Here is a 15,619-nt window from a genome sequence, read left to right as displayed (position 1 = left end):
GACTGGTGTTGGAAGGGTCCCTCCCTTGTTCTTTTCTCTCCCTAAAGGTTCTGAATCAAACCGAGGATCACCGCCAGAGGGTTCTGCAGGCAGCTGCTAAGAACGTCCGGGTCTGGTTCATCAAGGTGCGGAAGATGAAGGCCATCTACCACACTCTGAACCTGTGCAACATAGATGTGACCCAGAAGTGCCTGATTGCGGAGGTGTGGTGCCCTGTCACCGACCTGGACTCCATCCAGTTTGCACTTAGAAGGGGCACGGTGAGTCCCTCACAGCTAGGAGGGCTGCTTGCCCATCAACAGTAACATTAATCGGTTCTGACTTGGTGGCAGTTGCACTTCCGGAGTTCTTTAACTTATTCGCCTGTAGCCTGACGGTACATTTCCTACAAAGCCCTAGAGTATTATCCTTATTTTACAAACGTGGAAACTGTAGTTCAGAAATTAAATGACTTGGTCATATACCCATGATTCTTCAGGATAGCTTATGACCAGAGCATGCATTTCCTAATCCACTCTCTGGACTACTTCAGAATCCGGACAGACCTCTTTAGTAGTTAGAGTGACTGCTCTGTCTAAGGCACTGACCTAGTGGCTGGAAGGGATAGAGAGATGTAAAAAACATGCCCTCAGCTGTGTTATAGCCTGTTAGGAGAGGCTGACACGCACACAAGACGAGACAGTCTGTGCTAAGAGTGGTGTATGTGTGTGGAGGGAGGGGGCTAGCTTCTCCAATGAGGGTGATCAGAAAAGACTTCAAGAAGAAGGTGGCATTTGATCAGGACTTTGAAGAATGGGTAGGATGTTGATCAGCAATGACTAAAAAAAAACGTTTCGGACAAAGGCAGGAAGTCCAGTGCAACAGTGGGTCATTGGGCAAGAGCAGGAAGTATAATGGGTTAGCTGAAAGAGTAGGAGGTAAACCTGGGTCAGGTAGATTTGAACCTAATCGTGAAGGGCTTTTAAATAACAGATCTTACTACGTCGGTTTGAATTTTACTCCATGGGAAGTAGGCATTGAAAGTTATCAGGCAGTTAAGGGACATGACCAAGAAAGAGCTGTGATAGAGTAATCTGTTGATAGTGTCTAGGTCGGATTGGGGAATGGAGAGTCTGTAGGTGGGGGGCAAGTTAGGAGGTGATTGTTGACGTGAAGTAGTAAGTCATAAGGACCCTCAGGGTAGGATCTGATAATGGGGGCAAAAAACCAGTAGATTTGTGAGACATTTTGAAGGCAGAATCAGCAGGTATCCTTGGTTCCTAGCAAGGTGCAGGAGAAAGAATTTAAAATTTTTTTCTGAGGCATCAAAGCTGAGTGGCTGGGGAAATTATTGTTCCATAAATGGAAATAAAAGTTCAGTAAGAGAAGCTTATTGATAGGGGAAAGTTCAGTTTCAGTCACATGGGGGTGCTGAATGGAAATCCACATGGAAATGCCTAGCAGGCAGTGGGACAGGTTCTCAGTAGGGCAGAATGGGAGAAATGGGAGTCATGAGAACGGAAGGGAGCGAGACCTCTGAGAGGGAGACTGTGGAGAGAAAATAAGGAAACTGAAGATAGATCCTTGGGGACCTGGTGGAGAAGGAAGAGGCAGCAGAGAGAGAGAAAAGGAATGGTTAGTGAACCAGACGGAACTCCCAAGGAAAAAAACTTATACTGAAGAAGAGGAAGATAACTAATGTCAGGGGCTTGCACATGGAAGAGAAGACCTTTGGATCTGGCGGTGAGCCCATCCACCTATTGCTGTAGAGTTGGTTCAGACTCATAGTGGCCCTGTAAGACAGAGTAGAACTGCCCCATAGGGTTTCTATGGCTGTAGATCTTTATGGAAGCAGACTGCCACATCTTTCTCCCGCAGAGCAGCTGGTAGGTTTGAACCTCCAACCTTTTTGTTTAGCAACCGAGCGCTTAACCACTTCACCACCTGGGCTCCTTTTGGTGTTGAGCCAGGCACTTTGAATAAACATACTCAGCCAGACTGCAAGGGATTAGGGAGTTAAGAGTGGGCAGTGAACAGACAGCCCCAGACTTACATGTGACTCTGGCCACAATCAGCTCAATCTGGCCCATGCCAGGGAACCAAGAACCTTCTTTCTTACTCCAAAATAAATTACTGACCTACAGAAACCTGAGCTAGATAAATGTTGCTTTGTTTTTGTTGTTGGGTGTTGCGGAGTCGTAGTGATCCCGCGTGACTGGGTGGAGCTGCCTCATGGGATTTTCTAGGCTGTCATCTTTAATTGCTAGGTCTTTCTCCAGTGGAGCAGCCAACTTTCTGATTAGCAGCTGAGCACTAAACCGTTTCGCCCCCAGGGCTTCTTAGGATTATGTGTCATGCAGCAAATGCTAACACAAGTCTCCTATTTTCAGTAAATATCATGGGATATTGTAGTTATTTTTAAACCAGATGTTTAATGACATATATTAACTTTGAGAAACCATAACTTTGTAAACTTTCCTTTAACTTGGTCAAGACTAAAAGATACCACTTTATCTTGAAATATACTCAGCTCCTGTCTTCATAGAGACACTAACTATTTAATAATAACTCAACCATCATGAGATTTTATGCACAATCAAAATTGGATTGAAGGAAAATTCTCATAGGCCAGCTTTAAATATATGGCTGAAAGCAGTAACGGTCGTAAACTACATGCTCTGTTATTCCTTTTTGAAAATTTCAAATATTAGTTTAATTATACTCAGTCTGAAAGTATAACATGATAATTTTTGTTTAATCATATACTGATGCTGACATTGAAAGAAGTGTCATTTGAATTTTTCCAGCCACTTAGTAGGATGATATGACATAGAATGAACTGTATATTTATAAAGTTAGAGTGGTAAAGAATGACATTGTGTATTCAGTGTTCAATTACAGATGTGTAGAGTGACATCAAAACAAATCATCTCTCTGTGTATTATGAAATAGCAGCTATATTTTCCTCAAGCTTGATCGTGTTCAGTTTACATTTGTACTTTGGCAATAAATCACCTTCCTTGGGGGCAGGGGAAAGAGTGCGCGGTGAAGAAGGAGAAACAGAATATACTTTGTTTTCTCTGTAAAAAGACGAGCGAAGGATAATACTTAAAGAAAGGTAGAGAAGGGTGTCTCCAAGGAAGGAGATTCCACCTTTTCTTTGGTTACACATTCTAGAGTTAAATTTTTTTCACAGTAAGGATGTTCTTCCTGAGAATTTAAATCTTTCATTGTAAATTTTATACCTAGTCCTAGTTTCCCCAAAAGCTGGGAAAAATAACCTTCCATTTTATTTTTCAGTTTGTTTTACTGAGATAATTTACATAAAGAAAATGGACATATTTTATGTGTACAGTTCAGTGAGTCTTCATAAATGTGTTTACCTGTGTAACCACTACCACATGAGGATAACCTAATGTTGATACATGTGCTTAATGTTTCCTAGGAACACAGTGGTTCCACTGTGCCTTCCATTTTGAATAGGATGCAGACAAACCAGACTCCCCCAACCTATAACAAAACCAACAAGTTCACATACGGCTTTCAGAACATAGTAGATGCTTATGGAATTGGAACTTACCGAGAGATAAATCCAGGTAAAAAAGCTCAAATCTTTTTTGTCTAGCTTTTGTTTTATTTTTAATTCCTTGCTTTAAATGCTGTCGGACAATTGGCTTAAAACTAAAGATGATGTAAGACCTCAGCGCTAACGTAGTTCCTGTAAAGAGGTGTGCCTGTTTTGACATAGGGACCGAGGTTTGTCACCAGTTGCACTCCCTTAAGAGGTGGGAAATGAGCTCATTGAAATGGATTCTTCCATGTGCCCTCACAGCTGTAAAACATTTGTCCTTTCTCTAGCAAACCATTTGCAATGGCTGCCTTAACAAATGTCTTTTCCAAGACGTCTAATATTTGCAAATGCCTTCTTCGTGGCTTCCAGGTTGGACAGAGAAAATATAGCAGTTATTGTCCATGTTAAGCAGGAGGCAGATTTCTGCTCTGCTTGGAGAGTTAATTATTAAATTAACAGTCTGAGGATTCATTTTCTGCAGGACCTGCCTTGCTCTGGGTTCTGGGGCTTCTCCCACTTCCTGGTAACTTTATCCAGCTGGGAAGAAAGCTGGTCTGCCCCAGGCGCAGCATCCCGGGGATTAGAAAAAGGGAATCAGAGAACAAACCGTGTGGTTGCCAGGGCTAGCTAGAGACAAAGCCTTCATTTCTTGTGTTCTTCTTTGTTTCAAATGTTAGCGGCAGCTCAAGTTCCATCAGAAGTGCTTTGTGAGCTGTGCGGATCCTACCATGACAGTCCACCTGTCTGGCAGCTTGGGAATAAGTCCCTTTATATTGATCTAAGAGAATGGAGAGAGTGTGATATTTGGGGAATTGTCGCAGTTTTCTGTACTTTGTCTTTTTCCTTCTTTGATTTCTTTATAGCTCCATATACCATCATCACTTTCCCTTTCCTATTTGCTGTGATGTTTGGAGACTTTGGCCATGGCATTTTGATGACCCTTTTTGCTGTGTGGATGGTGTTAAGGGAGAGCCGGATCCTCTCCCAGAAGAATGAGAATGAGGTAACGTTTGTTAAATCTGCACTGGGCTGATAATTGCTTAAGCATTCGTTATCAAAATTATCATCTGGAAGTCTTTTACCCATGAATTTATCAAAAGGGAATAGCAAAGCTCTGTTCATCTTAACATTAAAGAGGCCATGTGCTATGAAAGTGAATTTCTGGTTAGCACTATGTTTTGATCTTTACTTCAAGGTCTCTGACCCAGTATGGGGTAAAATGGTGTGAGAAGAAGGGACTAGTGTATTCTAACTAACATTGTCACACATGAGCTGCTGCAAGTACATCCTTATTGACTTCTTCCTTCTGGTTCCCAGATGTTCAGCACTGTGTTCAGTGGCCGATACATTATTCTATTGATGGGTGTGTTCTCCATCTACACTGGCCTTATCTACAATGACTGCTTTTCCAAGTCTCTTAATATCTTTGGGTCATCCTGGAGCGTCCGGCCGATGTTCGTATCTAATTGGACGTAAGTTGCAGAGGAAGCTAAAAGTGAAAGCTTATTCATTTCGTGTTCAGCTCTGATTTTTCAGACAAGTGATAAACTGACACTTCTTTAGGAAGGAGTTGACAGTGTCTCTGTTTCTGGAGAATTCAGAGTCTCCTTTATTTATGCTCCAACTTGTGAAGTGCTTTGTGATTTGATCAGCAGTGTCAAGGAACTGAGACTATGATTTAAGCACTCTTTTTGTAAACGAAAAGCAGATTCCCAGAGTTTCCTACTTGGTTATGTACGTGTGTTTAGTATTGCTTTTTGTCACCTCTGATTGGTTCTCATTCTCAGCTGCTAGTCTCTCCTCTTTCACTGAAGAGACAAGATAGCTGTAGTAGTTTCTTTTGGTGTCAGTTTCTGGATCCCAGTAGCTTCCCTTTCTTAATAAAAAATAAATCTGACTTTTTTCCTAACGTGGTAGGGAGGAGACGCTTCGGGGGAACCCTGTTCTCCAGTTGGACCCAGCCGTCCCTGGAGTTTTTGGTGGACCATACCCTTTTGGCATCGATCCGGTAGGAGCGCTTCTCTCCTACATCTCTAACCCCAAATTTGTTAACTCTAACCCTGAAGTGAGTGAATTAAAGTGCAGATAAATAGTTATTTGGTTTTAGGTTGACGTGTTTTTGGAAAACCTTGGTAGATTTGTCCAGAATACATCAAAGCCATAAGAGACCCAGGTGCCTTGGGGAGCCAGACATTTCTTCCTGCACTGCTTATTTCTGAGATGATAATAATATTGACCTTGGGAAGATTTATTTTCAAGACTCCTTCCAAGTTTATAATTTATTTCTACTTAGTTTGGATTTTATTTTTAGCCAGATGTTTTAATAAAGCAGAAATAACTTTTTCCTATGAATATCAGATTTCCAGTCTTATCTTTACATATTTATAAGTACTTATCTCAGAATATAATTTTTTTTCAAATACTTAGGCAAATAAGGTATGATCAAATCTTTTACATTATGTGCTAAAAAAGGGAAAATTTTAAAATAAGCATTAGACAGTAGGGATCATAAAAATCCAAAGGAAAACCAGATCACTGTGGGCTGGAAAGATTAAGATTTCTTATAGAAAGTGGGAATTAAACTGGCCTTTAGAATTTTTTTTTTAGATTGTTACAGTTGATGGGAAGTGTGTACAAAAACATAGAGATGGGAATGTACAAAGTTAATTATTTTAATTATTATAGTAGCTAACATTTCTAAAATGCTTACATAGAGCCAGGCACTGTGCTGAGCCCTTGGCATATTTGATTTAACCCTCAAACAATTCTATCACAGAGATAAGAAAACTGAGTCTTGGAGAGTTTTAATAACATTTGACATGTTCATTTAACAGTGTTTATTAAATCCGTATTGTCCTTAACGCCTGCTGGGGAAAACAGTTTTAAGACATGGCTCCTACCCCCAAGTAGCTTGAAGTTTGATCATAATTGCCTTACATTTATATAAGTTACAACATTTTTTTTTAAACACTTCTCAATTTGATACCTCCAGGGTAGTTGTTGAGTTTGAGGTGTCTATGGGACATGTGGGTATAAATGTCCATCAGGCAGTGGAGTTGCAGAACTGAATTTCAGGCGAGACTGGGCCTGGAGAGAACCAGTCACAAGTTGTCAGGTCACCTAGGATGAGTTCTTCATGGAGAGGCCAGTTCAGAAAGAAAAGATACTTGGCTAGGTTGTGGAGGATCTGGCTTATCAGGCTACGGAGTTTGCACTTTAGCCTAGAGATGACAGTGGGACTTCAAGGGCGGTTTTGGCCCAGGGAAGTGTCTGGGTCAGAGGCATAATTTAGGAAAATTAATATCTGGTGGCCAAGTAGAGGAAGAGAGAGCTGTTAGGAAAATATCACAGGCGTGCAGGCCTTAGGTGACAAGAGCTTAAGGCAATTGATACTTAAAAATAGATGAACGACAGCACCACCAGCTGCAATCAGCAAAACACAGGCTATGGGGAAATCTGCAGGGTAAATGAGCAACCCAATTTCTTCAAATATTTTCTAAGGAACAAAAAAGTAGAGATGGAAGAGGACTCTGTAGATTAGAGACTAAGAGTTATATCAACATTCACGACATATGGACCTTATTTGAATCCTCATTCAAATAAATAAATAATTTTTTTTAAATTTTAGAGACAATCGGAATTTTAAATACTGATTATATTCATGATGTTAAAGAATCATTGTTAATACTTTTGGGTATGTGATAACAGTATTGAATCATGTTTTTAAAATGAGCCCTTACCTTTTAGAGATCCATACTGAAATATTTACAGGTAAAATTATATCTGGACTTTGCTTCAGAATAATATGGAGGTGGGAAGTGGATGGGGGTATGATGAAACAAAATTGGCTGAGTTGGTAAGTTGATAGTAATTGTTGACACTGGATGATGGGTACATGAGAGTTTGTTATACTGTTCTCCCCTTATGAAGTTTATGTTTGGCGTTTTCGATAATAAAAAAAATCAACTACTTTTTACATAGATGAATAACTTTTTTCTCCTTGAGACCTCTTTGCAATAGCTTTTTGTTTTCTTGTGTTGTGGCAGATTTGGAACATTGCTACCAATAAACTGACCTTCCTCAATTCCTTCAAGATGAAGATGTCTGTTATCCTTGGTATTTTCCATATGATGTTTGGAGTCACCCTGAGCCTTTTCAACCATACGTGAGTTGCTCTGTTTCTGTCATTGGAATACTTTGTGTATATAATGCTTTTGACTAAAGAACATCTTTGGGGAGTGATTACTAGTTCCAAACCCTATTTCACATTGTAGAATTACTTTTATAAAAACTTGTCTTCTTCAGTGAGGCTTAATATTAGCCTCTTAATAATTTACATTTGCAGGAAAGATCTTTGAAAAAATTTTGAGCAGTTTTCATAAAAATGAGCCAGTTATTTTTATTCTTTGACATGTAATTTACATAAAATTATGAACTGTATGTAAGAATGTACTAGACTTTCCAGTCTCTTTCTCCTGGTCGAGGGTGGTACAGGGATGGTTCAGGGTCCCAGAACTTGGCAGTGATAGTTAATCCGACAGTATCTGTCGCCTCCAGTGCCTATGGCTGCTCCTTCTTAAAGGGATGAAGACAGAATTGGGGGAGCATTGGGTAGAAGAATTGAGCAAGTATGCCTTTCAGTGTAGGGGTGGTCCTGCATCTGTTCATGCTTAACATTTTTTTTTTTTCCTGTCTCTCTTTTAGCTATTTCAGGAAGCCCCTGAATATCTACTTTGGCTTTATTCCTGAAATAATCTTCATGACCTCCTTGTTTGGCTACTTGGTTATCCTCATTTTTTACAAGTGGACAGCCTATGATGCTCACACCTCTGAGAAGGCACCAAGCCTCCTGATCCATTTCATAAACATGTTCCTCTTTTCCTACTCGGACACTGGCAATGCAGTGCTGTACTCTGGACAGGTGTGTCAACCCAGAGGTGGGCTGTCTTAATTAGGTGGTTACCCTAGGTCCAAAAGCCACATGTTTCCCTGACCCTGAAAAAGCTGAGAAAAAACCCTTTCTCTAGTGTTTGATTTTCAGCCCTTGCATTCCAGATCTAAACTCAGCCCATCCTCCTTAGCCTGGGAAGGTCCTCTATAATTTCAGTATCCCAGAAGGGTAAAAATTATAACTCCCATCCTATAGGTCAGTCAGTTCCTGGGTATTGCCACAACTTATTTTGAGAAACTAGATAATGTTATTCGTAGGTTAATAAGAAAAAACTACCTGTTTTGGGGGAAATTTGTGCTGGAGTTGGAAACTGTGTATTTGATTAATGGACTTTTATGTGATGTGTCTTGTCCCGCTTTACAGAAGGGAATTCAGTGTTTCCTGGTCGTGGTTGCACTACTGTGTGTACCTTGGATGCTGCTATTTAAACCACTGGTCCTTCGCCATCAGTATTTGAGAAGGAAGCATTTGGTGGGTGTATTTCTGTTGCTGAAAGCTACTAAGCACTTTTTTTTTTTAAGATCAAGGCAATTAAGTTGATCTCCGCATTGGAGGTACTTAAGTGTACATAAGTCTATATACTCTTACACTCTTAAAATGTATGCAGTGCATACCCGAGTATGAGCACTGGTCCTGTTGAAGTCGGAGAAACATGTATTTGCTGCACAGACATCTGGATTCAGCTCTGAGTAGCTAGGGTAGAGAGAACAAGTCACAAGTTTTGACCTTTCCTGGGTGTCGTGCTATGCTCAGCAAAACCCAGGCCCAGGCCTGTCTAGTTGCAGCATCAGCCAAAGCAGGGCTACAGGAGCTGCAGACGGGCGAACTCACTCATGTGGTTTGCCTGGGCAACCACAGGGCTGACGCTTAAACATTTTCTTTGAAAATGAGACTGTGATACTCTCACCAACCAAAAGATCGAGGAAAAAGTCTTGGTTTAAAGCACATTGGTTTGTTTGTTTTTTTACTTTTTCAAAAGTAGCATACATACATGTGTTTACTTTATGTGTGCATATGACTTCTCCCCACACATACAAAGTTAAAAGTCGCCAAATGTTCAGTGTTGTGTGTGGTTTCTGGCTATCCAATAATGCTTACTTATTACACTGCCTGGGAAAACCCAAAAGATCTTGTTGCATGACTCTCACACAGCTGTTAGATTATTACCCGTTGGACAGCGGCTGAGTTACAAGACCCTCCTTCTCCCTTTTCTGACCATCTTCATCCTTCCATGTACCCTCCATTCGTCTCCCCCCTTCACTCCCTCCCTCTTTTGTTTTCTTCTCCCTTCCTCTTTTCTTCCATTTACTATCAGGAAGGGCAAGCTGTGGAGGCCCCAGTCAGCCCAACCCCGAGCCAGCAGGGACTAGAGGCAGCAGCGGCTGCAACAGTGAGTGAAATTCCAACCAACAAATCATCACATTATGTTTAAAGAGGTGGCAAACAGTGCAGCAGCATTCTTTTTAACTATATGGGAGCACGGGGCACGTGTGCTCTTGGGAAGTATGCCCTTGTTACTCATTGAGACGATGACAGAAGAGATTTCCACCTCTTAAGAATAGATTCAGATACCATCTTTACATTGGTCTACTAAGTTTCTGTTCAAATATGTAAGTACAGTCATGTCCATGAAAACAAAGCGGCTGTTGTATCCTCTCTGAGTCCCATTATCTTAATCCAAGATGGCAGCTCTTGGACCCGTCCACTTCATGTCTATATTTGTGACCATGTATTGGATGATTCTTCAGCATAGAAGTGAGAACATCTCTGTGATTTTTGCATTGGTTTCCCTGCACTTTAAAGTTCTACTTCAGATTGATGCTTTGACATTTGGTCCTTTTTAGCAATGACTTACCCTCTTTCTAGTGGAAGCTTAGTCATGTCAACTATTTTGTGAGAGTCTTGGAAGCCCTCGTGTCCTCAGCTGTTCCAAGGAGACCTCCACTCTCCCGTGTGTCTCGTTGTGTATACTGCACATCTGGTGTAAACAACCAAAGCATCTTCTGTCTTGCTCTTTCCCTCTTTCACTACTACCTCATGGCTCAAGTAACAACACTTTGTATGTTAAGCTTTTGAAAATTTGTCCTTAAAAAAAATCTCTTAACTGAAACCTTATCTTGTGCTAATTTCCATATTAGCCCAGTATATTCTAGGTAATAAATCTGTAAAATTTTTTAAATCTCAGCCGTAATGATTACTTATATACTTCTGTATTCTAGCAGTATCGTGCTCTTTTAAAGAAAATGAAATATTTAAATGGATAAACATCTCTTTCATTAGGTGTTTCTGATCATTTTAAACTTGGAAAACTACTTGCCATCATCCTTCTAGAACTAGTCTAAAAGGGCTAATATTTTGGGTCAGAAGATATTTTAATATTGCTGCTTAAAATTATTTTTAAGTAGGGACTTACTCTCCTTCCCTATGAGGGAAAAAAAGGGCCCATAAGGGACTTACTACCCATTCACTGATGTTCTTTCCAAGTACTCTTCTTCCTGCTATCCCAAGTGTGTATAAGATGTGCTTCTAAGAAGATGTGGATGCCTTTAAATCTGGCATCCTCTTCTGTGATAATCTCCAAGTTGAAAGTCCCCAGGCTGTAAGCCTGCACCTTCACAGGGTCTCCTTAGCCCACATCTCTTTCTGGAGAGCAGCCTGAAGGCATAAGGATGGTCATTGCACAACAAGGGCACTGGATTCTCCTCCGCAAGGGGCTGAAGATTTGAACACGGATATGCTTTTGTTCTGTTCTGTGTCCTCTTGGTTGTCTGTAAGCAGTGTATCAAAGTTTAATTTTTTTTTTTTTTTTTAAATCTGCTGGTTGTGTGTCTGTCATCCTCCTTCCTGTACTTCCCGTTCCCTGTGTTCAGAACAGACACTTGTTAATGTCAGGCTGGGAGGTTTCACCTGTCTGCCCCTCACGTTATCTGCTGGTTGGGGAATGCTTTGGAAATGGCTTTCTGCTATAGGAGCCTTGAGGCGTGAGCCTGCCTCCTCTACCCTATGGCCCAGCCCAGGGTGCACTGGAGTCCCCTCCTGTCACCAGCACCACTTAGCTGCATTTGCAGTCTGCATCTTTTCAGGGTTGTCAGATGTAATATGTGCATGACCTGCAGATGTCCGGGGCTTCAGTGGTTCTCAAATCCAACCACACATCAGAATCACTTTGTGAACTTTTTTTTTCCGTTTAGCATGTTGAAACAGATAAGTGGAAGAAGAAATAAAAATAACACATAATTCTGTGAGTGACAGTCCCTTCCTGACATTAAAAAAAAAAGCAAAGGTGTACTTGGTTAAAGAATGCAAATAGTACTAATTGAAAAGTAAAAGCCTCCCTGTGCTCACCACGGTTCTTTTCCTCAAGAGTGTTATTAGCAGATGTTTTGTTTTTAACTTCCACAATATTTTCTGCACATACCAGCATATATCTGTTGGTCATCTACTGATATAAATAGGTATTTATGTGTATATATGTATATGTGTGTGCACACAAGCACACACACATATATATAAAAAAAATTAGAAATTGTGTTTTAAACTGTAGTGGTCTTCTGCCCCTTGATTTATTAGTTTTTAAAATTTAGTATATCTTGAAGATTTTTTCATTCTGATACATGTAAAGCTACCTTGTTCTTTTTTATGGCTGCATAATATTCCATAGAACATTCTGGCGAATGTACCAAAATTATGTAATCACTCTCTTGTTGATTAATGTGTTGGTTGTTCCCAGTTCTTTGCTGTTACACACAGTGATGCAGGGGACATCCTTGTCCACGTCTCCCTATAAAGTTTTGCAAGTATAATATTCTTGGCAGGGGGATTGCTGAGCCAAGGGATGCATGCATTTTAAATTCTGATAGACCCTCCCCAGTGATTATACAGTTTATACCTGGGGAAATATTTTTTAAAATATAGGTTTCCTGGGCCCCACCCCAGACCTACTAAATTTACAGTTTCTAGCAGTGGTATTTGAGAATCTCTAAAACACAGCTTTCAAGGTGATTCTGATGTGCCCAGTTCTCTGACAGCATTTGAGAACCACTGTAGAAGAAGTGGGACAATTTGCCCAGCTGTGACGTCTGAGCTGTTTGGTAAGCTCTGGTAAATGGTGCACACCAAAAGGTGACGCTGAGAACGGGCACCTCAGGGAAGCTGACCAAACCTGCTCGCACATTGTTTGTGGGAAGGCTGTTTTGCAGGAGAGCATTCCTTGAGCTCTTGCCTTGTTTGGCTCCCTGGACAGAAACTGTATGAAGTGGTTCTAAGGGCTGTGTCTTAAGCTCTTTTCACTCTGTGGCAGGTTGGCTCTAATTGGTGCCTGTCACACTTAACCCCAAGTTTACCTGTTTTTTGCGCCCAAAGAGTCCTTTTGCCTCAGTAAATCCAAGCTTTTCCAAATCAAGTTGACTTTAAAGTTCTGCTTATGGAGACCCTAATGAAGACTACCTGTGCAGTGAAAAGGAGCAAACACTCAACTCGGGGTCTGCCCACATGCCTCTGAGAGTTGTTTTAACATTCCAGAATCTTCCATTTAAAGAAAGGAGCCTCTTTTTTTTTTTTTTAGTATTCCTCTAGCCGAAAGCTAACATACATTGAGCTTCATTTCCTCCCTTGACCAGTGAAGTCCTTTGTTCCCTGGGCAGAAACCCATTGTATTTCTGGGAGAGGTTGCTGGAACTCTTGGGCTCCTGTTGAAAGCTTATCAGACCAGGGTAGAATCACCATGCCATTTGGCTCACTTCCCTCTTGGAAAGTCTAATCTTTAGTTCCGGAAAGACTTGGGCTGGTGCAAGCTCTACAGATAGAGCTGCATTTACGAGAGTGTGTTTGTATTGAGCTTTTCGTTCAAGCAGGATTCTCAGTTAGCGTTAACTGAGGCGAGGCTGGTGTCTCTGTGCAGCAAGCAGAACTGCATATTTCCTCTGAAGCAGGAGGAGGTGGTAAACATAGGTTGGGGCTGCGGCTAGGGCGGTGGTTGTTGGGGTGGGAACAGTGATTGGTTTTTACTTAGCTGTTTTGATGAGTGGGTTTTGTTGCTGTTGTTAGAATTTATGCTTTTCTGAGGTTTGTATGTACTAACCATCGCCCTTCCCCACTTCACAGAATGTCACATTAAAGCCCAGGCAAATTCTGCTCTTTCTGTTCATCTGTGTAGGGAACTCTCAACTTTGGTGGGATCAGGGTGGGCAACGGACCGACAGAGGAGGATGCTGAGATTATTCAGCATGACCAGCTCTCCACCCATTCAGAGGACACGGAAGAGGTAAGATCCAGTGGTGTGGGCCTTCTCTCCTTCCACCTCGGCCAGCCCTAGTCTTGAATACCTCAGAGGCCTCACTCCAGTCTTCTCCTTGAAAAATAAAAACTCTAATACTAGTAATCAGCCTGCCTCTGGACCTCTTGGGGCACCACAGCTTTTTCCAGTGGGCCACTGCTCTAAACTCCAGGGCTGCCCGCAGAACCCACAGCAGTTTTGTTCGGTTTTTCTGTTGTTGCTTCTTAAATTCCGTGTTACATGCAGTACTCTGCATGCAGATCTCAATGACTAGCTCTACCCAGGACCCAGGCAGCATAGGCCCCAGCGTCCCAGTTCCTATTACCATAAACAGACCATTTATGAGAGCTGCTTCATCCCTTTTCCCTTTCAAGAATCGTTCTAATTACATGACTGTAATCCCTGGTACTTTTTTGAAGTCCTATCCCGTTGATTTGCTCTTGTTGCAGATATGTTACTTTAGTGTTTTTTAAAAAAAATAAGTTATTTGCCTACTTTTTACAGGGAGAGTGAAAAACAGTAAGGCCAGGCTAGACTTTTCTTAATATACCACCTCCAAGCTCAGTTTTTTAAAATCCAGTCTCCTTGCCTGACCACAAGCAGCACAAAACCTCTGAACAAAACTTTTGAATCTCATCCATTTATGATGTTCTTTTTAAAGCAAATAGGAGTTGAGACCCAGGTGACTGGACGTTTCAGTCCATCTGACCACTTTCACTACATAGATGACTTTTTAACAAAGAAATTGCAAGGGTCGGGGGCCTTTTACAAGTATGTATCTTAATGCTTTAAATCCCTGCTGATTTCGCTTTCCATGTATGCTGAGGAGTTCTTCCTCCAACATGTTAACCCCATGTAGCATTAACAGTCCTTCCCAAGAAGCAATAATAGCCTTGTGCTCATGACTTGTAATTTTGTGTGTGGTGTGGCTTCCCACTAAGTGTAAATTTATGTTTTCAAGCCTACCGAGGACGAAGTGGTAAGATGAAAGCCGGCTCTGCCGTCATGTTTATCTGGGCTTCTCTTCCCATCCTTGTGATCACTCTGCTGACCCTGTTGCACCCTGGGGCCCTACATGACACTGTGCATCCTGCATCTCACTGGCCACTTGTAACCAGTGTGTGAACCTGTGCTCTGAAAAAGCTTATCTCCATTAACTGCATCTCATGTCGGTCACCTCTGTCCTTGTGTCATTGACTCTGCTGATCTAGTACCTCTGAGAATGGCTTTGAAAGGAGCTACAAGTAATGTCTGCATTGGCATTCTTGAAGTGACTCCCTTTGGGGGTTAAGTCCTATTGGCTTTGGCCATCCTCTCCTGTGATGTTGTGGTTGCTCTGCCACTGGGAGTAGCTGTGTTTCCTCCTGCTCCTCTGAGTGTTTATGAGCAAAGCTCACCCTTCCTCCCTGTCTGAGATGCAGCCAGTCTCTTCCTGCTGCCCTCATCAGCTTGATGCTTGGACCCTTGCTCGAAGTCAGCTGTACCTCCATGTGGCCTAGGCATGGGAGGTAGACAGCTTTCAAAAGGAGGCTTTACCTCTCAGATACACCCCAGAAAAATCAATCCATCTGCATAACAGGAACTCATATTATATACACTAGCCACACAGAGAGAGTATAGCAGAGAGAGGAAAAAAAGTTGGCTAAAAATTCAAGAGGCCACATCTGGAGTAGATGACCTTCTAGCCTAGCAATAATTCATTTAGCAGTACACAGGTTTTGGATTTGGGTTTTTTAAGGCCTTGCTGCACTGTTTACATCTTCCCCCAAAATTTCTCTAAAATACCTAGACCCAAGAACTGTACCTTTACCCTCCTGGCTCTTCTGGTCTAAGGGGGCAGTAG

At 41.6% G+C, this 15,619-nt stretch overlaps 1 protein-coding gene across 10 annotated transcripts in view; it reads left to right on the top strand.

Moving 5' to 3' along the window:
• The window catches only part of ATP6V0A1 (ATPase H+ transporting V0 subunit a1), a 52,690-nt gene that overhangs the window by 25,255 nt on the left and 11,816 nt on the right, over window positions 1-15,619 (top strand). For all 10 annotated transcript variants that reach the window (XM_023725272.1, XM_023725273.1, XM_023725271.1 and 7 more), the window contains 9 exons: window positions 48-260; window positions 3,425-3,575; window positions 4,414-4,553; window positions 4,868-5,022; window positions 5,468-5,558; window positions 7,597-7,715; window positions 8,255-8,471; window positions 8,865-8,972; window positions 13,657-13,764. In XM_023725272.1, the coding sequence (XP_023581040.1) occupies window positions 48-260; window positions 3,425-3,575; window positions 4,414-4,553; window positions 4,868-5,022; window positions 5,468-5,558; window positions 7,597-7,715; window positions 8,255-8,471; window positions 8,865-8,972; window positions 13,657-13,764 (1,302 nt within the window). The remainder of the gene's footprint in view (window positions 1-47; window positions 261-3,424; window positions 3,576-4,413; window positions 4,554-4,867; window positions 5,023-5,467; window positions 5,559-7,596; window positions 7,716-8,254; window positions 8,472-8,864; window positions 8,973-13,656; window positions 13,765-15,619) is intronic.

This window comes from Trichechus manatus, unplaced genomic scaffold (genome assembly GCF_000243295.1).
Source record: "Trichechus manatus latirostris isolate Lorelei unplaced genomic scaffold, TriManLat1.0 scaffold00294, whole genome shotgun sequence".
Classification (NCBI taxonomy): Eukaryota; Metazoa; Chordata; class Mammalia; order Sirenia; family Trichechidae; genus Trichechus; species Trichechus manatus.
This window is presented reverse-complemented; position numbering and strand designations above follow the sequence as displayed.